This window comes from Pecten maximus, chromosome 4, assembly GCF_902652985.1.
Source record: "Pecten maximus chromosome 4, xPecMax1.1, whole genome shotgun sequence".
NCBI lineage: Eukaryota > Metazoa > Mollusca > Bivalvia > Pectinida > Pectinidae > Pecten > Pecten maximus.
The window spans coordinates 8,023,881-8,045,669 of NC_047018.1; the positions used below are offsets into that span (position 1 = coordinate 8,023,881).

At 34.6% G+C, this 21,789-nt stretch overlaps 1 protein-coding gene across 1 annotated transcript; it reads right to left on the reverse strand.

Annotated features, from left to right (window-relative positions):
• Positions 1–6,127: 6,127 nt before the first annotated feature.
• LOC117325123 (E3 ubiquitin-protein ligase MARCH8-like) lies at positions 6,128–18,995 on the reverse strand. The gene is made up of 4 exons (XM_033881084.1): positions 18,914–18,995; positions 15,067–15,382; positions 8,785–8,874; positions 6,128–7,528 (listed from the first exon to the last, which is right to left on the reverse strand). Exons 2-4 carry the CDS (start codon positions 15,367–15,369, stop codon positions 7,163–7,165), a joined length of 759 nt encoding a protein of 252 aa, XP_033736975.1. The 5' UTR covers positions 15,370–15,382; positions 18,914–18,995; the 3' UTR covers positions 6,128–7,162.
• Positions 18,996–21,789: the final 2,794 nt, after the last annotated feature.

A 21,789-nucleotide genomic window follows, 5' to 3' on the forward strand; every position in this document is an offset into this window, starting at 1 on the left:
AGTCCCTACAGTTCTGCCAGTTTTGCTACATGACAATTCCAAATTTTACAGTAATAACAATTCAATTCCTATAACCACGAGACCTCAAAGTTATTACATAAGTGTAATGCTAGAAATTATCATTGTAGAGCTGATTTTCTTTAAGTCGTATAGGCATCAAAAGCTTGCTAATAAACTTAAACCTATATTGCGGTGGCGGCCAGACAGAATCAGCTAGGGTAAAACAATATGCCCCTCAGATTAGTCATATACCTGGGCATAAAAGTAAATAGTTACAATTGTACAACATTTAAGATCCAGATACCTCAGTCCATCCTTTATAATCCAGGAGTTAAGTATGCTTTCACTCTCAGCACCTCTAGAGTATCGAGGATGACCACAGTACAGTTACGGTCCAACAGCATACACAAAGATCTGTCAGATTCTTATGGAGAAATACATATACTTTCTAATACCCAAAAATATGCTATTTATACCCAAAAAAATATCTTAATTAAAATATGTGAAGCTTGAAAATAAAGTACCTGCAAATATTTTGTTATACAGTATCCCTTTCAGGATTCCTTAAATTATCTGCTCATGAATATATGTCCTCATCAGTAACAAACTGCATGCAGGTGTATGTTTGTAGCTATAAAATAACACAAGAAATGGGATGTATTTCATATTTTATTTGATAGAAAACATTATTTCAACATAATATATCACAAATAATGAAAAATATAGAGATGCTAGCACTGTAAGTGTATATACAGTAATTAATTATGATAGCACAGTGAGTATATTTACAGTAGATAATTAAAAACATTGTCAAGTGTATATACAGTAATTATGATAGCACTGTTAATTACATATACAGGTATTAAAATTCATATAATAGTAAATAACTATGATAGCACTGTCAATGGTTTTCACAATAAAAAGCAATGATAGCACTTACTGTTGAGTTTATCATTATATAGTAATTATGATAGTAAGTGTAGATTAGCAGTTAGGGAAAGGAACCTTCAAGAGCTGCCTCAGTGTATGCACCTGAAGTCCTGCTAATCCAACAATTGGTCGGGGATCAAAACTAAATTGTCAAACAACTCTGAACATCTTACAAAAATGTTATCTAACACCAACTTGTGTTTTGTACATGATCTGCTGAAGACTTAAGACAAACAAAAACCTTTGAAATATGACACAAAACTACAGGCACTAATCATAATCCACTGACATGCTTGTAATGTCCTATGGTTACACATCAAGTTAAAACACTTGTCTGAACTAATACTGATTACTTACACACAAGTAATTAAGAAGAGTCAAAAGTGCATTATCTGTCTTATTTCTTCCACAGCCTCTCCATACTAAGACAGTGTTAGGAGACTTAAACACTATTTGATTATGTGGCTATATGACATGACATCCTCACTCTGCTGTTGTAAGTACTCTAATCTCAAAATGATCACACCATTATGAGAAAGAAACTACTACTTACAGTAAAATGTAACTTTGCTCTTCAAACCTGTAGTAAAGGACCAAAACATCATCTAACTCTATAACAGTAACAGTATATTGGGGAAGTAGGTGATATTGACAGCAATATTTACCCAGGTAAACTGGATGTGTATTCAGATACTAACAGCAATATTTACCCAGGTAAACTGGATGTGTATTCAGATACTAACAGTAATATTTACCCAGGTAAACTGGATGTGTATTCAGATACTAACAGCAATATTTACCCAGGTAAATTGGATGTATATTCCGATACTAACAGTAATATTTACCCAGGTAAACTGTATGTGTATTCAGATACTAACAGTAATATTTACCCAGGTAAACTGGATGTGTATTCAGATACTAACAGCAATATTTACCCAGGTAAATTGGATGTATATTCCAATACTAACAGTAATATTTACCCAGGTAAACTGGATGTGTATTCAGATACTAACAGTAATATTTACCCAGGTAAACTGTATGTGTATTCTGATACTAACAGCAATATTTACCCAGGTAAACTGGACGTGCATTCCAATACTAACAGCAATATTTACCCAGGTAAACTGTATGTGTATTCTGATACTAACAGCAATATTTTCCCAGGTAAACTGGATGTGCATTCCGATACTAATAATATTTTCCCAGGTAAACTGGACGTGCATTCCGATACTAATAATATTTACCCCGGTAAACTGGACTTGTATTCCACTAACAGCAATAATAATATCAGAAATAAACAAGAAGTAAAATGTAAGTACGTTGCACCAAAAAAGTAAAATAAGTTCTGAATGGCTGTAACAAGATTTCTATATGGCACTCGACACAATTCTGAATCATTTGAAAGTGAAACCTCGTTAATCAGAAATATATGCTTTCCAGAGGATGATTGATATCTACACAGTTATATATATATTTACATCATTTTTAGAAAATTACAACATATATTATTAAAAAAGACTAGTAAGGTTTACTGTGTAAATCCACTGGATAAAAGTCTATACCTACTGCAGTATACATGTAATTCAGCAGTAGCTGGTAGTTACACCAGTTTTAACTGTATTTTGTCAGAAACACCTTATTCATTGGTTTCACAATCAATCAAGTAATGTATGTGTCATCCAAAATGTGCATACATGTATACATTGATGTTATGGTCAAGTAATTATCAGCTTTTATATATTACACAAAACATTCCTGGCCAATATGTCATCTGATGCATCTAAGCAACAAAAATTACGAATAAGAAACTGAAATTAATTTGTTCCTAGCAAATGACATGTGGGAAATTTGAAACACAGCCTCTGATTTGTCAACACGCAAAGAAGAGAACTCTCATGTAAAATCAGTGATCATTAGTACAGTAGTAATTCACCTTCAGTACTGGATTTTATCAATTCATCACATCCTGTACTTTTTCGCTCTGTAGAAATTGAATTACATCAAGAAGAGGAACTTTTCTCGTAATAAAACAATATACAGTTTCACATTTTGAGATGTGTACATATGAGTAATTTGTAAATAAGTCATGTGCCATAAGGTCAGCCTCCTATACTACTGTCTATTTCTAAACATGTGTGTATTATAGATACATGACCTGTAGAAGAGGACTATGTTATCTGACAATAACAAATACTTGTACATGTTGGACACAACCAGTCAAAAGACTCCTCTACTATAGCTCATCGTCTGCTGATTACACATGTATACTTTGGTAGTTATATAAACCTGTCTACACTGCCCCACACAGTTCACATATCGACTGGTATTATAACATATACACCACCTTTAAACTGAAGTACAGGTCTGCATTTCCATTGTAATAGTTTCATCTCTTTGAAAAATAAATGAAGATTGTTTAAAAACTTGTTCAAGAGTTCGACATTGAGAACATTGCTTATAATGAACATGTCAATGTAAAATCTGCTCATTTGTTTACAATCAGTATGTAAGTTTCTACACCATACACCTTCATTTACATTGTACACGTATACAAAGATCTAACACAACTACATAATGTACATACATAACACATTTGTTAGTAAAAATCATAAACATTTATATAATTATCATTAAATTGGTATTAATAATACCCACAAAGAGAGTTATCAAGCAATTAGAGTATACATGTGCATGTACTATTATTTGTCTTTGTCATTGATGTATGAAAACAAAATTTACATCATATTTCAAAACATATTTATCCCTAAAACAGGACTAGTAAGATACACAATCATATAGATTACATTTAGGATAAACTGTTACCATACATCTCCCTTATACTAAATGTACCTGGAGTTGTCTTCCTTACACTTATTATCTCTATCAATGGGGAAAACAAGCATTCTTAACAAAACTTAAATTGTATATCTATTTCAGCCATGCTTTGACACTGACTGCAATATAAGCGCTTGTAATGAATGACAACTCGTAGAGTACAGGTATAAATAATGATAAATTGCTACATGACAGTACATTCCATTCAAGTTCATGTACCTTTAATTTACAAAGTGCAAATGAAACGGTCATTAAATATATTATGGAGCCCTATGATTTACTGTTGGAACTTGAAGTTGTTGGCATATATATATTAATGAAAGAGTTACTGATACTGTATAGCTTACAAAGGGGAAAGATTGGCAAAGAAATGGAGTAACCAGTATCCATTGTGGAATGTACCTTAAATACAGACCATATCACAAACACTTACTGTGGACTACCTTGTAGACAGTCTCTAAAATAAATTATCACATGCATCCTGTTCTACATTCTGCATATAATGAGCATATTTTGACTGATATGCCAATTATCCTCTAAGGAAAGCACCAGTCTAATTTGGGTTTGATGAAACAGCTACAGGTAAAAAATTATGACATCTCTGGATATGTATGACAGAATGCTATTGGATGTACAGATGTCAGACAACAATGTTACCACTGGCGAAGGGACGGCCCTTAAACAGGCCTTTATACATACGGTGTGTACTATAAAGTAGGGTTAGACCTTATAATTACTTAGATAAAGAAATACTCACAAAAAGTACCATCTTTATAAAAATCCAATATTATATAGCCCATAATTACCAGTAATGAGAGCTGAAAAAACAGCACTTTTATATTACATAAAAAAACAAAACAAAAATGATCATTCATCAAACAAATGCCCTTTGATTCAGTTTACCAACCTTGTATAACAATCAAATGTGCCTTTTGCACAAGTTATGATCACACAAGAGATTCTCCTAACAACCTCACACACAAATATCACAGCCATTCAGTAGCTCTAAAGTACCATCCATTCACAAATAATAATATACAGGTACAAACCAAACACACTGAGCAGGTTAGTTCATTTCTATATCAGAATAAATTGTTGAATACCATATACTTAAAGGTAGCAGTAATATCTCTTTGTATCAATTATCAATATGTTAGATGACTTTGTTTAACACAGGCCCTTTCACAAGACCTGCCACACAGGTTAGACAAACAGTAGCTATATCTAGTTAAAATACTTAGCATGGACGGCCAGGAAATGAACAGATTTTATCAATGATAAATGTAACATTTGTTCAAAAATAATTTCCCTCCACCCTAAAATGTTCAGTGAATGAGCTAGACACATAAAACATATACAGATAAACTGTTTAAAGGGCCAATAAAAACCAGAAATATGGTATTCAACTTGTTAATGGTGATCATGAGGATTAATTCATCTCAATGAAATAACATAGAAGTACAAATAATAATTATAATTAACAGGAATACAATAATCTTGGGAGTATTGTAAACAAATAAATGTACAGGACAAGGTTTTAAAGTTGTGACTAAGTTAATATAAACATTATACTGTGGCAGAAGTTGATAAAGTGTAAACTTCACAGTTCAGCTTTCTTTTGAGTGAAATGCAACATATATAACATACATATTTATGTTGCAAGTCTTCTAGAAAAAAAAAAATTTCAATGTCAAGGCACATACGGATAGAAATTACTTTCCCCTACAGTCTCCTGGTGTCTACAGGCAGTTTTACATGGTGTCTTAGGCACCAACACATCAGGTACAGATATCCCCATGTGGAGGAGCTCTTCTATCTCAAACACATCAGGTACAGATATCCCCATGTGGAGGAGCTCTTCTATCTCAAACACATCAGGTACAGACATCCCCATTAGATTGGTATATATATATATATATTAGTCTGGCATTGTGTTGTTATAAGCTTCAGTTCATATTGCTTTCAGTATGCACCATTAGTACGGTATATATATGTATGTGTGTAATCTTACAACACTGTAAATTAAACCTGTTTTTTCCAGTAAGGGGAATTGGTATTTATATCCTGTATCTATCAAATCTACCCATCACTATGGTATTTATATCCTTTATCTATCAAATCTACCAATCACTGGTATTTATATCCTGTATCTATCAAATCTACCAATCACTATGGTATTTATATCCTGTATCTATCAAATCTACCAATCACTATGGTATTTATATCCTGTATCTATCAAATCTACCAATCACTGGTATTTATATCCTGTGTCTTTAAAATCTACCAATCACTATAGTATTTATATCCTGTATCTATAAAATCTACCAATCACTGGTATTTATATCCTGTATCTATCAAATCTACCAATCACTGGTATTTATATCCTGTGTCTTTAAAATCTACCAATCACTATAGTATTTATATCCTGTATCTATAAAATCTACCAATCACTGGTATTTATATCCTGTATCTATCAAATCTACCAATCACTGGTATTTATATCCTGTGTCTTTAAAATCTACCAATCACTATGGTATTTATATCCTGTATCTATAAAATCTACCAATCACTGGTAGTTATATCCTGTATCTATCAAATCTACCAATCACTGGTATTCATATCCTGTATCTATCAAATCTACCAATCACTATGGTATTTATGTACCATGTAGCAGAACTGGACTGTGCTGAATGCCGGTGGGCAGGTACAGGTAATATGTTCTGTATCCATCAGAGCTATCTATCACCATGGTAATTTTATCTACTACTAACTATGGTAATAAAGTCTTCTATCAAATCTTTCAGTATATAACACCATTAACACAGTGATGTGAGACAATGTGCCTAAAACACTAGCTTCTGCCAAGACACCATTTTCCTGAGATTTTTTAAGTTAAGTGCATTTTTTTAATTTACAGTCAGAAAAGAATTTACACTTTGATTCCAACCAGTTGTGTTTCCACACAGACATAATAATCGTTTACAGTTATTGACATTGAAACGCTAAAATTTTTACCATTCTCTTGTGCCAAATTCTTATTTTTCAAACTTATTCATTGTATTTTTCTCCAGAGTAAGTAAGAATATTCTATTGAAAACTTTTAATGCCTATAACTACTAATTATATATAGTTACAATATCTTCATGTGGCTTACACATACAGTGTCCACACACATGCTCAAAAGAAAGTGGAAATATCTAAATCTTAATAACAATAAATAGTATCTGGTATGAAACATTTGTTCTTGTATTAAAGCAGAATTTGATAAATTTACTGAAACTTTGTAGTCTTTTGTCAAAGTATATTGCTGTTGACTACCAAAGATCTTTATTTTTCCATGAGACATTTACTAAACTGAAGAGAAATTAAAGAAGTCGTGTGGATGTGTTCGGAGTCATTAGACGTACTGTGGAGCCACCTTGAGCCCCGGGTCCTTGCTACGATCATATGAGTCGACATTCCACTCTGTATTGTGTACTATGAACTTCATGCATAGTTTGTAGACGGTATGCTTGGCCTTTATTTCTACTGTCATTGCTATAAAGAAAGCCACAAAAAACATAACACCACATGCGAGGGTGATGATCTCCTCCACAGTCAGCTCCACCTTGTTCTTGGGAAACTTGGTTATCTGCCCTTTGTCCGATAAAAAGCACATGACCGTAGCTATTGCACAGCCAATCATTATGAGGAGATTCAGGAAGAAAATAATATGGAGTATCTTGTCTCTTGTGTTCACTTTTGGCCACCTCCAGTTCTTAAACTAGAAATTAACAGAAGATAACAAATATTAGAAAGGTAGCATTTTAAGGAACTTGATGAATATTTAAAAGTAAGGATTTTCAAATGTTTGATAGCATATGGTGTTTTTTTTCATAGTTATACTTTTTTAGATGATTTTCAGAAGTCAGCACAAATATGTTACCTGGTAATTATGTCGAAGCAGACCTTCAAAACTTTTGCAAAGATACACAAGATCTGTTCCATAAATAGGTAGAACAGTTAAAGGACCTAATAATTATCCTAAATAGAAGTAGTCTGAAAGGTGTTTATTACATGTAGAATGTTCCTATATATTGCTATTCCAGAGAAGGTATGTCTCTCAAAAAGGTAGAACTCTGTTCTAAATGAACTGATGAAAGAGCAAGCATCACTATGTTAACTGGAAGTATTAACAAATTGGAGTAGTTGTGTTCATATACATTTTTATTCTACAGCATATCAGTTTTGTTATTCAGAACCTGGACCATCTGTTTATCTTTTATATACTTTACTTCATGAAAGTATTCTTCCATTATTTGCACTTTTCCAAATCGACCAATTCACAAGCTATTATTATAATTTTTTGTCAATTCTACTTATATTTATTACCTTCAAGTTTTTCTACTTTATCTTAAATATATACCTGTATCAATCATTCACACATCTCAAGTTAAATATGTTTTATTTCATAAATCAAATAAAGTTGAGCAAAACAGCTGCTTTCTTCATACACAATGTAGCATATGGTAGGGTCAGCCAGGAGCTAGATACAATTTCACTGAAGGGATCATGGATTAACACATGAGGTGGCATACTATATCAGTCTAGCATATATATAACCTAGCATTTACATAAGGCTGACCTACATTCTGTTAAAAGTGTGACCAATTCATAAATACTCTCAGTAACAGTATGTTACATGTCAATTTACTCAGTGTACCTAGGGCAATGTCCCAGGTTTCTGAGAATCACATTTTCCTACAAGTAACAGTTGACTGAAAAGTTACTCATCAGGATTTTTAATTGAAATACGACCAAAACTCAAGGGCTCTCATGCCCTGCTGATAGACATCTTGTACCAAATTCTCTTGCTTTATATTTGAAATGATGAAATATTTTTTAAAGGATTATTTTCTTTAGCTTAAACTTGTAACTTACCTTGATGGCGATCAATATATTTGAGTCTCAATATAAAATTTCTTCATTATACAAAACAGTAAACTTTTTTTTTTTCTCACATTGTCAAACATTGTTTACCTTAAAGCGCTTGTGTCTGTGAAACTGGTAGTGGCAAAGTTCACAACGTGGTTGCTTCTTTGTCTTTCTAGTTGAAATATCAATCCACCTCTAAAATAAAAGAATTATAAAGTTACTAACACTGGTGTCTAGCATCAATGTCTGGTGATCATTGTGGTGCTGATGTATAGTCATGATCATACTATTTTCAAAGGTCACACCTAGTTTAATTTGTTTGATGATACAAGTACAGATGGTACATTTAAAGTACATGACTTTGTATACATATTGGCCAAAACTATAGCCAGATATATAGAGAATACATGGTCAGTGTCTTAAAATATAAGCTGTATTTTTGGCGAGGGTAAAGAAAGACAAAAGTGGCGAGCCTTGGCGAGCTACTTTTGTCTTTCTGTCCCGAGCCAAAAATACAACTTATATTTTAAGACACTGACCATGTATTCTATTTATCCTGCAACAGTCATAAAAATAATCATCAGAAATAATCATTTTGAAGTGAAACGATGTCAAAAATGACAGAAATATGTTCGCCTTTTAAACGTAGTTTCACTTTGAAGTAGGTCAGTCGAACTGACGCACGTGCTATGATTCCAAAATACAGCTGTTTTCCGTCACTGCCGTATACAGCAAAAATATATACGGTGGGTGTATTCCGACAATGCGGTGGCAGTTGCAGGATAAATATATATATACAACTTGTTAAGTATAGGTTAAGGCCATATGTCATGCCAAAGTACTGGTTGTAGCCGTGTACTGACAAGTATGAGTCAAATTTGTAGCTAAGGTCTAGGTTGTAGCCATGTACCGACAAGTATGGGTCAAATCTGTAGCTAAGGTCTAGGCTGTAGCCATGTACTGACAAGTATATATGGGTCAAATATGTAGCCAAGGTCTAGGTTGTAGCCATGTACTGATAATTATATAAGTGGGTCAAATCTGTAGCTAAGGTCAGGGTTGTAGCCATGTACTGACAAGTATATATATATGGGTCAAATCTGTAGCCAAGGTCTAGGTTGCAGCCATGTACTGACAAGTGGGTAAAATATGTAGCTAATTATATATAAGGTCTAGGTTGTAGCCATGTACTGACAAGTATGGGTCAAATCTGTAGCCAAGATCTAGGTTGTAGCCATGTACTGACAAGTGGGTCAAATCTGTAGCTAAGTACAGTCAAAGTAAAGAATAATAGGCCAAGGTCATAGCCATTTATAACCAGAGTATAGGTCAAGGCCATAGCTATGTTACAGTCAAAGCTACAAATATAGTCATGTACAGTCATCAAAGTATAGATCAAAGCTGTGGGGAAGTACATCTATGTATACATGTATATATATAGTCAAAGCTGTAGTCATGTTTCTGTGAAGCCAAAGCATAGGTCAAGGTTGAAGTCATGTACAACCAAACCAACAGCAGAAGTCTGACCATTAGCCATATGTCTGTGATGATGCTAGAGCAGAGAGTGCAGTCAAAATATTGATCTAAGATGGTACTGCAATGTAGAATGTTCAGTCACAACATCTATCTAAATATAAGCCCTAACCAAATTGTACAATGTATATAACACATAATTATATATAATTTAGCAATCACTCATCATCTCATTGTGTTGCAATATTGAAATTCAAAATGTTTGTAACTGTCTTTGAATCAGCTGGAGCTAGCTTCTAGACACTGAATGATCATGACTTCAAGCTAAGTGATTTGGCTGGATACCTTAGCTTAGATATATACTAGTACTGCTTTAGCAGCTTGTGTGTATACCTAGTACTTTGTCTTGGATTTTTAGTTAGAAGTTGGGGCCTTCAAAACTTGATTTTGCAGCTGGTGTTGGGCCCTATAGCTAGCTTGATACTGCTTTAGCGACTGATGTTGGGCCCTATAGCTAGCTAGATACTGCTTTAGCGACTGGTGTTGGGCCCTATAGCTAGCTAGATACTGCTTTAGCGACTGGTGTTGGGCCCTATAGCTAGCTAGACACTGCTTTAGCGACTGGTGTTGGGGCCCTATAGATAGCTTGATACTGCTTTAGCGACTGGTGTTGGGCCCTATAGCTAGCTAGATACTGCTTTAGCGACTGGTGTTGGGCCCTATAGCTAGCTGGATACTGCTTTAGCGACTGGTGTTGGGGCCCTATAGCTAGCTAGATACTGCTTTAGCGACTGGTGTTGGGGCCCTATAGCTAGCTAGATACTGCTTTAGCAGCGGGTGTGGAGCCCAAGCTAGATTATGTTGTAGCAGCTTGCCATGGTGTGAGGCCTTAGTTAGATACTGATTCTTCAGCTGAATGTTAATCTCTTTAATTTAAGATCAGCTTATTGGAGATCAGATATCATCAATAACCACTATATATATTACATGTACAATGTATAGTCAGGCTATACATACCTATATAGTATTCCCCATAACCTCTGAGCACTATATTGTGAGCAAGACACTGACCCTGGTCTATCATAAAGAACCAATGCCTTAGATTAACCAACTTAATCTTGGCACATTGCCATAATCTTGTTGTAGATAATATATTGGCAGATACACACACACACACACACACATATATATATATATACATGCACATATAAACATACAAATATGATCATGTATCCCTTTAACAGGGACAGTACATATATTGTTTCAGACAGCACGCATGGGACCGGACTATACAGGTTTTTTTGTGAACAGCATTGCCTGAAGATTTAATTGGCTATCTGAGCTTTGTAATTTTCATCTCTAAATTGTGCACAGTATAAGATTGTAGTAATGAATATAATATATCCTCGAAAGGTACATATGAATCAGTTGTGGATATGTCATAACTACCAACCAGTGTATTGTCAGTATGAGTGTTACCAAGGGCAGCAGGCTAGAGGAACCAGATGCTAGGATTCCTGAGTGAAGGCTGATCCCAGTTTACTGTACCTAGCACACACCTACTCCCTACACTTGGTGTATATATACATGTAGGCAGCCAGCTGACCGATTTCTGTACATACTCTCTACACAAAACATTTCAGCTATTTTGCAAAGTCCATTCAACTACATGTATAAATAACAAGTTCTACATATAAGCTTCGTATACATATGTACATCAATTATTATTCCATTAATATTCATCCCCTCTGTTATAATTACTAGTTTATACTATTTTTGTATGTGTGGCTGTTAATAAATGTCTGAAAGTGACATTAATGTCACACTTTTGGGGCTATTTAGTAGGTTATACATTTAATTCATGGTAGCAGTATAGTTTTACAAAATCTATCTGCTGAATATTAAATCACCCTAACGTCCAAACATGGTCAATATCACGAGGTTCATACAGTCACGTTCCAAAACATGTCAACTCTTGACATTTTTTCTCTTTATCTCAAGCATTTTGAATTGCTCTGACAAAATTTGGCATATTTGAAGAAACTTGTCTCCTGTTTTAGCTCATAATATTGCCATTATTCTCTGCTGTTTCATTTCTAAAATATCACACTTTTGCTGCACTGAGAACACAAATTAAAATCACTTTGGGAAAAATCAGGCTAAAATGCATTGGGAATGGAGTTATTCAAAACACAAGACTGTTTTTTCATCTTTCACAAGCCAAGTTATACATATGCAGTCTAAAGTCTGAAAAATTGTCCGAATCGATAAAAGACTTCTTTAATATCAAACCCCATAAAAAGACAAAAAAACAACACCTCCTATCAAAGAGTGAAATGACATTGTCCACTAAACATGGTTACCAACCCATGGCCAGTGGCCGGCATGGGCACACAATGTTTCATCAACCGTAACGGTGGTTATAGGTTGAGTTAAACGTTATGGTCTCCACATTGACAACCATTTTTTTTCAATGACGATCGGACGTTGAAAATAGGTCATGGAAACAACATCAACTTTATGACTTGTATCAATGATATCTTAATGATGTTATGAAGGAGCGAAAACCTTGTTTATATGGTACTTACATACACTACAGTATGTATACACATCTAATTACAAAGCCAAATTGTTATCACTTTACCTACCTAGCGAGTGAAATAATTACATCATTATTTATAACTTCTCTGAAAACAAGATATCCCAGAGTGATCTTGGCGCCACCAATGAATGATCTTTATTGGTTCTATATATATATGTCAGACTGATCTTATCTATATTTTTCCCTTCTTTCTTCTTTTACTCTTAACAATCCGATATTTGATATCCCTCCAGTACTTTTCAAGAAATAGCAATAACAAAGTTTAATTCTCAAAATCCAAGACTGGCACCTGTCAGCCATTTTGTTTTTCTGATCAAAAATCTTATTTGAATTGGCACAACTACTAGAGACCATGGGGAACCTAACTATCTATTTTGAGAAATATCCATCGAGTACTTTTCAAGAAATAGCAAAAACAAACTTCAATTCTCAAAATCCTAGATGACTGCCAGCTGTCGACCATTTTGTTTTTCTGACCAAAAATCTAAATTGAAATAACACAACTATAGGGACCAATTGGGACCCCTACATAGAAGTTTGAGAAATATCACTCTGGTACATTTCAAGAAATAGTGATAACAAGGATTGTTTACAGACAGACCACGGATCACGGATGCAGGGCAATTTGAATAGCCCTACCATGAGATGATGATGGGCTAATAAACCTTGAACACTTGCTCTTTGACTAACTTCTAAATAAAGATTTTCTATGACTTTAAACCTAAAACAGGTTCATATCGAAGTAATAATTCTTTATCAAGCTATCATGATCACTTAGCAGCTCTGTGTGTGTATTATAACATTGGCCTACAGCCAAATACAGGACATACCATATAGCTGGAATCTGCTATACTGCCAATTGAATATATTATTACTTTTAACGTGTTTCCTATAATTTTAATTTTGACCTATATTATTATTTCCTAAAATATTCTTTAGAAAGCGCAATACATTTATAGCCGGAGTAAAATGGTCACTAATTAATGATACCAAATCAATTGCCGACATGTTCATCAACTATCTAATTATAGCAATGATATATGCAAGTGGTGAAATGGATGAAAGCTTATATATAATTCACAGTAACATGTAAGAATAGCGAATATTTGTGAAAAACACAAGATTTCCTTTAATGCCTGCATGTGCTGTGTTTGATTCTTCAAATGCATTACTGACATGGTCATGATCACAATCATAATATTTATAAATAGTATTTAATTAGCATCCATGCCCAACAATTTCGTTCAACCATGATTTCTCTTCTAATTAAATTACGGAATAGCTTATCAACTGTAAATCCATAGAAGAAAACACAAATAAATCATTAAGCGTTATTGATGTCCATCAAGCAAAATTTATTGCAAGGTGAATTAGAAAGAAAAGTTTCTTTTGTTTCTTTTGCATTTCCACCTCAGTACTACAAAAAATAAACAAACATTATTGTTTGTTTAAAAACTGGATAAAAAATATTGTCCTTGGTGCACTGGCTCTGTGATATATCAAGGTCTTTAATTCAATTGATCCCTAAAATTACACCCAAAGAGACACGCTGTCTCCCTTGCTACTTAAACATGAATATACTGCACTGCAGGGCAGAGCAATATATGTTTATCCATGCATGCCAAAGTGGCATACAAATTTTAACTTAAGTGGCTCCCAACATTAGCTTAGTATTAGTAGTTGTGTGTGTACATATATGATTGATACCAGTATCAAGTACAGTGGTCTATACTCAAAACTGAGAGCATGATGCATGCTTCTGAATTGGAAATAACACATTTTGTTCAATTACTTTATTCTGGTATGGACATAAAAGAAGAGTCTTAAAATGAAAATGAGACGAGCTGGACTACATTGACACATGCTTTATATTCCAGAACTCATCTGTAAAATAAACGAAAAAAAGATGACTGGTATCTACCTATATGAATGTATTCCGATGGTAGAGGACTCCGATCCATCAATAAGAAGATGAGTTCTACTCAAAAGATAGACCTTTTCAAGCAATCGTGGGTCAGCAATGTAATGATCATGGGATCACGATTGCAGTAGCAACGTTGAATTTATATCTTATACATTTTGTACTCATATTGTATTTATGATATATAAACACTTTTTACACTGATACAATTAAATATACTTTAAGATTTTTGTGGGTACATAATAAATACATATAACAAACCTTTATTATAATTATATTGTACATGCAATATAAAACCAGACTCTATACAATGCGGAACTCTACAAATTAAACAAGCCAAATTATAGTTCCAATGGAGTCTGGTTTAGACAGAATCTAGAACTGTTATTACCTTCAGACACGTGTAATGAATGAAGCCTAGTGTCCCAGAACATCTACACGGAGAGAAGAGTGGGTCAGCTATATCTCCTGGAAGTTGACAGATCCTGCAAATTGGCAACAGATCTGTCCCTGTTACAGATGCCTCCCGTGAGTAGAACAACTTTTTCTGAGGTAGAGGGGTAAGATTGGCACTGCTCATGCTTATAGTGCCAATGGTGTGGATGCTTGCAACAGTCAAATTTGAACTTGCTACCTGAGCAAGGTTCAACACATTGAAATCAGGTTCCTCCATTTCCTCTGAATTCGTCTTCATGAATAACACATTCCTGAAAGAAAAAAAGTTCATTCAAGTTTACATGGTATTCTGTCTGAAGAAATCCCCATTACTGCCCATTTGTTTTTAAACCAACATCATGATAAAAAAAAATTGTGTACTTCTCTTAAATTATTACATTTAAAAAACAAGTGAATCATGATCACAATATAGACAAAGAAAATTGGATTTTGCTGAGATATAATATATAAGATGTGAATCAATGACTATTAAAGGGAAATCTATCTCTGTTGATCAACAGTTTGGTTTGGTTTGGTTTATTTTGTTTAACGTCCTATTAACATATAAGGTCATTTAAGGACGGCCTCCTGTGCATGGGACATGCATGCGTGTGGTGAGTGCGTATGTGTGCTTTGGGAGGCTGCAGTATGTTCGTGTTAAGTCTCCTTGTGATAGGCCGGAACTTTTGCCGATTTATAGTGCTACCTCACTGAAGTTATGCCAAAGACACCCAGCAGGACACCCCACCCGGTCACATTATACTGACAACGGGCGAACCAGTCGTTCCACTCCAAATATACTGAGCGCTAAGCAGGAGTAGCAACTACCATTTTTAAAGACTCTGGTATGTCTCGGCCAAGGGACAGAACCCAAAACCTTCCTCACAGTGGCGAACGCTCAACTAAATGGCCAAAAGTGAGGCATTGTCAAGGAACATTAGGAAGAAGAAAGTTGTTAAGAAAGAAGAGAAAAGATAAGATCCCAAGTTTAGTCGCCTCTTACGATCATGCAATGGGGGCAGCAGGTACAATTCTTACGCCCTACGTATACCTGCAGGGCAGTGATGTATTGTTTTGCATCATATATGATCTATAATGCAGTCACACCACACACCACACATACACCTGTAAACAAAAATGGCTTCCCAAGTGAATCAGCTGCAGAGTTACAGCATCAGTCATAGAACAAAAGATGGCAAAATGCGCAAAGGAAAACCCCTAGAATTTTGCTACAGAAGCAACATGTATAGTAGATGGAAACAGTTCAAGCAAGCTGCACGCATTTAATTTCTGTTGTCGGTAAGTGTGTTTTGAGAATATTAAATTGTCACTTTTTCATAATTCTGAATTTACTTGGAATTATCAAATAACATGTACATTTGTCACAACGTTGACCAAATCCAATGTCGAAAAATTGTGTTTCCATATACTTTGTCTCCCCATGCAGAATGTGTTCCTGTTTACAAATGACTGACTTGTTTTCAAAACAGCCATGTACGTGATGTGGTTATCAGTGCTAAATTTGAGAAGGGTTTCCCAAGTTAATCAAGTGGCCATGATCAAGCTTAGCTGGACATTGGAATTCAATGTGAACATCAGGATATAGCGCAGAAATGTAGCTGGAAAAGTATCAAACGTATTATAATCAATGGAAAAAAAGTAATGTCCCTTTAAACTAATTCTTATATGACATGCAGTGTAGGTGGCACAAAATAGCAAACATAAGAGCATATGATCAGTTACCCAGGACTTCAAATTCCTAATTATATCCGAGTTCAAAATACTTAAAAAATTATCTTAATAAAAGTAATGCTTGTTACCAAAGAGGAAAATAGCTGAAAATAATTCAATTTGGTGGCATATATATGTTCACCATGCATTTGTATGATTTAACATACCCAGTAGTTTTCTAGAGTTCAGCTCATCAGTGTCTAGTTTAGGCATACATGTAGATATGATTGATCATCTTCAGTGGTATATTCCAAACAGGCAATTTCCACATGACTTCAAATTATTGAACACCAGATTAAAAAAAAAACAACAAAAAAACACATTTTCCAATTAAAATTAGTCAGACTTGCATGGGCCCTGAAGTCCTTCTCGATCCACCACAGCTTTGGGTGATGCACATATATATATGACCTCAGATTATGAAAAACAGAACACCATATGGCCACTGTATGGGGAAATTAAACATTACTTGTACAATATATAATATATCCATGTACATTGTATGCAGGCACAAGACTTTAAATTGTAGTATTCTACAGTGGCAGATCCAGATGCTGGCCTACAGCGGCCATATGACACCTTTAATCTTAATAAAGGCAGTTAACAAGGTAATATCTTCTTGATGCAACCTCAACTGGGTAATGCATGGTAGTTTTGTGATATAGTTGAGCTATTTATTGAATTAGATTTTCCAGACGTTTCAATTCAATAATAATATTACAAGAGGTGCAAGGGGCCTGCATTGCTCACCTGGACAGTAATAATTGGAAAATACAAGTAGAGATTTAATAAAATTAACTCTGTCGGGCCTTCCTGAATCAGGGACCCAAGTCGGCATTTGTCCTCTATAAGGATATGCCTGACTAAACTTTGTCAAAATTAATCCATTCATTGGTCATTTGTGACAAGTAGTTATCTAAATGCATAACCTCAGTTTCCCTTATCGGATCCCATTATCCATTGGCTTGAGCCCCTCAGAAGCTAGAATCCCTATTAATGCAAAATTTGTTCCCCTTCTAACTATATACATGCATGGTATCTATATACAGTAGCTTAAATATTTTGAACAGTTATCCTGATACATATGTTTACATCCGTACTAAAACCAATCACTTATTATCCAAAATGAGGCAAAATTAACTGCTGTACACTAGTTCTGCTACCTGAAATCAGTATGATGACTCTTCTTCTTCATAGAGAAGTATAAGGACTCGTTCGGTTATTAGGTTGAATATGGCAGTACTTTTGGTGCACGTCCACTCAGTTATGGTTTGAAGAGTATCTTGGAGTTGAGAAGCAAATATGTTATAGCTATGTTTTAGACTTTTACCATATATAATGAGTATGACCACACCTCTAACACTTCTGAAGGACTGTCACATGAGTTACGGAATCTACTGGGTCGCATCGTACGAGACAGGGAGCATTGGGTCAAACAACTATAATTTCCAATCAGTCCTCCCCCTTACAACTCCACAAATCTAAGTATATTGTAGTCTAACGTTATATCCTAGGCAACAATTTCGTTCTTCTTTTTATGAAAGATTTAATTTACACGCATACAATGAGCAAATGGACAACAATGACATTCCAAAACACCAATCAAATTGGTTATTCTACTGGCAGTCCCTTATAACCTCGGCGTTTTTTTTATCCGTACAGTAGTACTGTACACGCAGTCGCACACACATTGCACGATGTTTACGTTTTTCGGTGGCCATTACCGAGCTAGGCCAAGAGTGTGCAAAACGCAGTTTGATACAAAGAAGTTTGCCTCTAACAATGGTTAATTGTGTACATTCAAGCCTACACAAGATGGTATGAAATTTTATATCTTTAATCCTACATGATCAGCTGTTTTATAATCCCACTATAATGTTTGTTTGCTAAAAATTCAAGTGGTGACCTCGAAATATCAGCTGTTCCGCAGCTGATCATGCAGGGTTCATCTACTGGATCACCAGTTATACTGTTCAAAATGTTATATTTTACTGAATAAATACGTTCCTATGTGAACTTGTTAGTTTACTAGTACTCTCTATCAGCGATATGACGTTCATCTAAGTGCCTACCTTGAACGAGATCTATAATTCCGCCGCGTTCTAGTCTTGTCGACTTTCAGCTGTCACCAGTTTTGGCCGGTTTATATTTGGTCACGTGATCTATGTGTTTACATGCGCTGAACCCATCGAAACTGGGGGTCGTTTCAAAAGTCAAATGAAGTAAAAAGTAATTTCCCAATTAAGTAACTAGTTAGATGTGACTTCGGTTATACAGAAAAAAATCGTCATTGCTATTAGAATATATAAATGAAAAAAATGAAATAGTTCTTTTTTAATGAAACGCACGTTTTACTCTCAAGTGCGGTTTGTATACCGTAATGCTATAATACACAATGTATGTATTACCTCCCTTGGTTGCCTGGGCCGTACGTTGAACGTATTAATTAGACGACGTTAATTAATGTTTACGATAAGTATATGTGTAGGCTACATGGTTAGTCGTTTGTATTTTTATCCATTTAATTAAGCTATCTGTATATCAATTAGAGATATATTTATTCAAATTAGAAATATCTTATTTTAAATACGTAAAAGAAAGACATTTCTATTTTTTACAGAAATTCTCTAAATATTTAAGAAATAGAGCTATCTGAACTAGATTATATATCTAGTTATATATCTATATAAATACAAATATCTTGATTAGAAAGGTAAGACCCAAAATGGCTTCACATATCAGTATACAGAATAACAAAGATATATGAGTCATTGATTGACGTAAGTATTTAAAAATATAACTGCGTGGTATGGTGCAATATTTCAACGAGTGAGTGCTCGTTTGCATTAGACCAGAACGCAAATTATAATTAAAATTGTAAAAGAAATTTCCCAATGTAGTGCATTCATCTGATTAATAGACATGCATTGCAATATAAGGCCTATATTAGACTAAATAAGAATCGATTGACATAAGGTGAAATGTGTTTTATGCAGAATATTCATATATTTGCACATGCTTATTTCGTCGATGAAGTAATTTTTAATGATATTTTGCCTACATAAATTATTAATAAGTACCCACTAAACAATGCGATTGATTACGTGACTACTATTATACAATAATTAAAATGTACAATTGTAGGTAAACTTTGCAATCATTTTTTCAGGCAAAGGAAGACAAGCTCACCTACCTGTCCGTGATGAGATCCTTACTGCTATCATATGGTCCAAGTTTTATTCTATCTATATATTAACTTATAGTGCGTGTTCGTGTCTGAATAAATAATATTGTGTTTAAAATTTTAATATCTGGGTGAAAGTACGGATAATGACCGAAAAGGACGTATGGTAAATCAATATAACTGACCATTCGCGCGTGGTCATTCTCTTCTGACCGCTGCATGGTGCGACGCAAGAAAGGTCTCCGACCCTCGAGTCACACTCGCGCTTATAGAAAGTCTAATCACAACACAATAACAACAGATCATGAATAATTTCACGAATACGACTTTAATGATAATTTTTTAAATGCTTTAAGGGTTGTCAACTTGTTGCCGAAGCAAACATTTATTTCAGAATTGAAGATTATGAAGATGATAAAATAAAGCCGCTATTTACGGTCTTTTTATTTGATGAATAGTAAGCTGCCAATGTTTTGAAGCTCAAATCACAGATCAATGAGACTGTGAAGCAGTGACCCGTGATCGATTCACCTACATTTGAAGGCAGTATAGTACATATATAGGGCACTGACCTCGGGTTTCCGACGTAATTATGGTGGTGTGTATTGTGTATTACAAATCATGTAGCTGCAGTGCTCAGGCGAGCAATAGTCTTTAGCGTGATATTGAGACTTAACCCACACAGTTATTAAAAAACAACGATAATATATTCTGTCAGTCTCTTTTGTGTCAGATCACATACATGGCCTTGGCACGAATTCCTAATCCACAGTCTTTATATATGTAGCGGAACTGGTAGAGTGTCCGTCTAGAGCTCGGAGGGTCCCGGGTTCGAACCCCGGTCTGGCTGCTACATTTCCTCCTTCTCCTGTTACATATATATGAAGTATGTCCGACGGCAAGACTCAACTCTCGGGAGATAGGTTGGCGACGACAGGTACTCTTGATATATATAAGAAATCTTTGTTGGGGTTTCTCCACTCACGGAGGAAAAAAGGAGTATTTCCCTGTCATATGCGTTTTTAAATAACACCATTTCCCAAAGAATTGGAACAATTTCTCTGACAAGACTATTGAAAGGATTCAGAATACCGACGTGTCAATGGTATCAAAGATCCACATGGAGACCCAAGAGAAATTGAAAGAGAAAATGAGACCAGGGGATTCGGAGGGATACACGTCTTCCGCTTCAAGACGTCACCTGTCATGCAAATCTAGGTCAAATCTTTATAATGACACTTTCTCAAAATCACGATATTGAAAACGAGCCCATAAATAGTGACCAACTAGGGCATGCTAAAACATAGCTAAGAAACGGGAAATTGGCAAAAATGAAAATCATTATCATGCATGTAAGTGTCTGCTGTATTCTGTATGGTCGAGGAGAAAAAGACCGGGTGTCTAGGAAGGACTGTACACCAGACATATCAATACCGAACACTTTATATCACAACACGATATCACAACACATTATATCACAACATTTTATATCACAACACAATATATCACAACACAATATATCACAACATATTATATCACAACACAATATATCACAACACGTTATATCACAACACAATATATCACAACATAATATATCACAACACGTTATATCACAACACTTTATATCACAACACTTTATATCACAACATTTTATATCACAACACTTTATATCACAACATTTTATATCACAACATTTTATATCACAACACTTTATATCACAACATTTTATATCACAACATTTTATATCACAACATAATATATCAC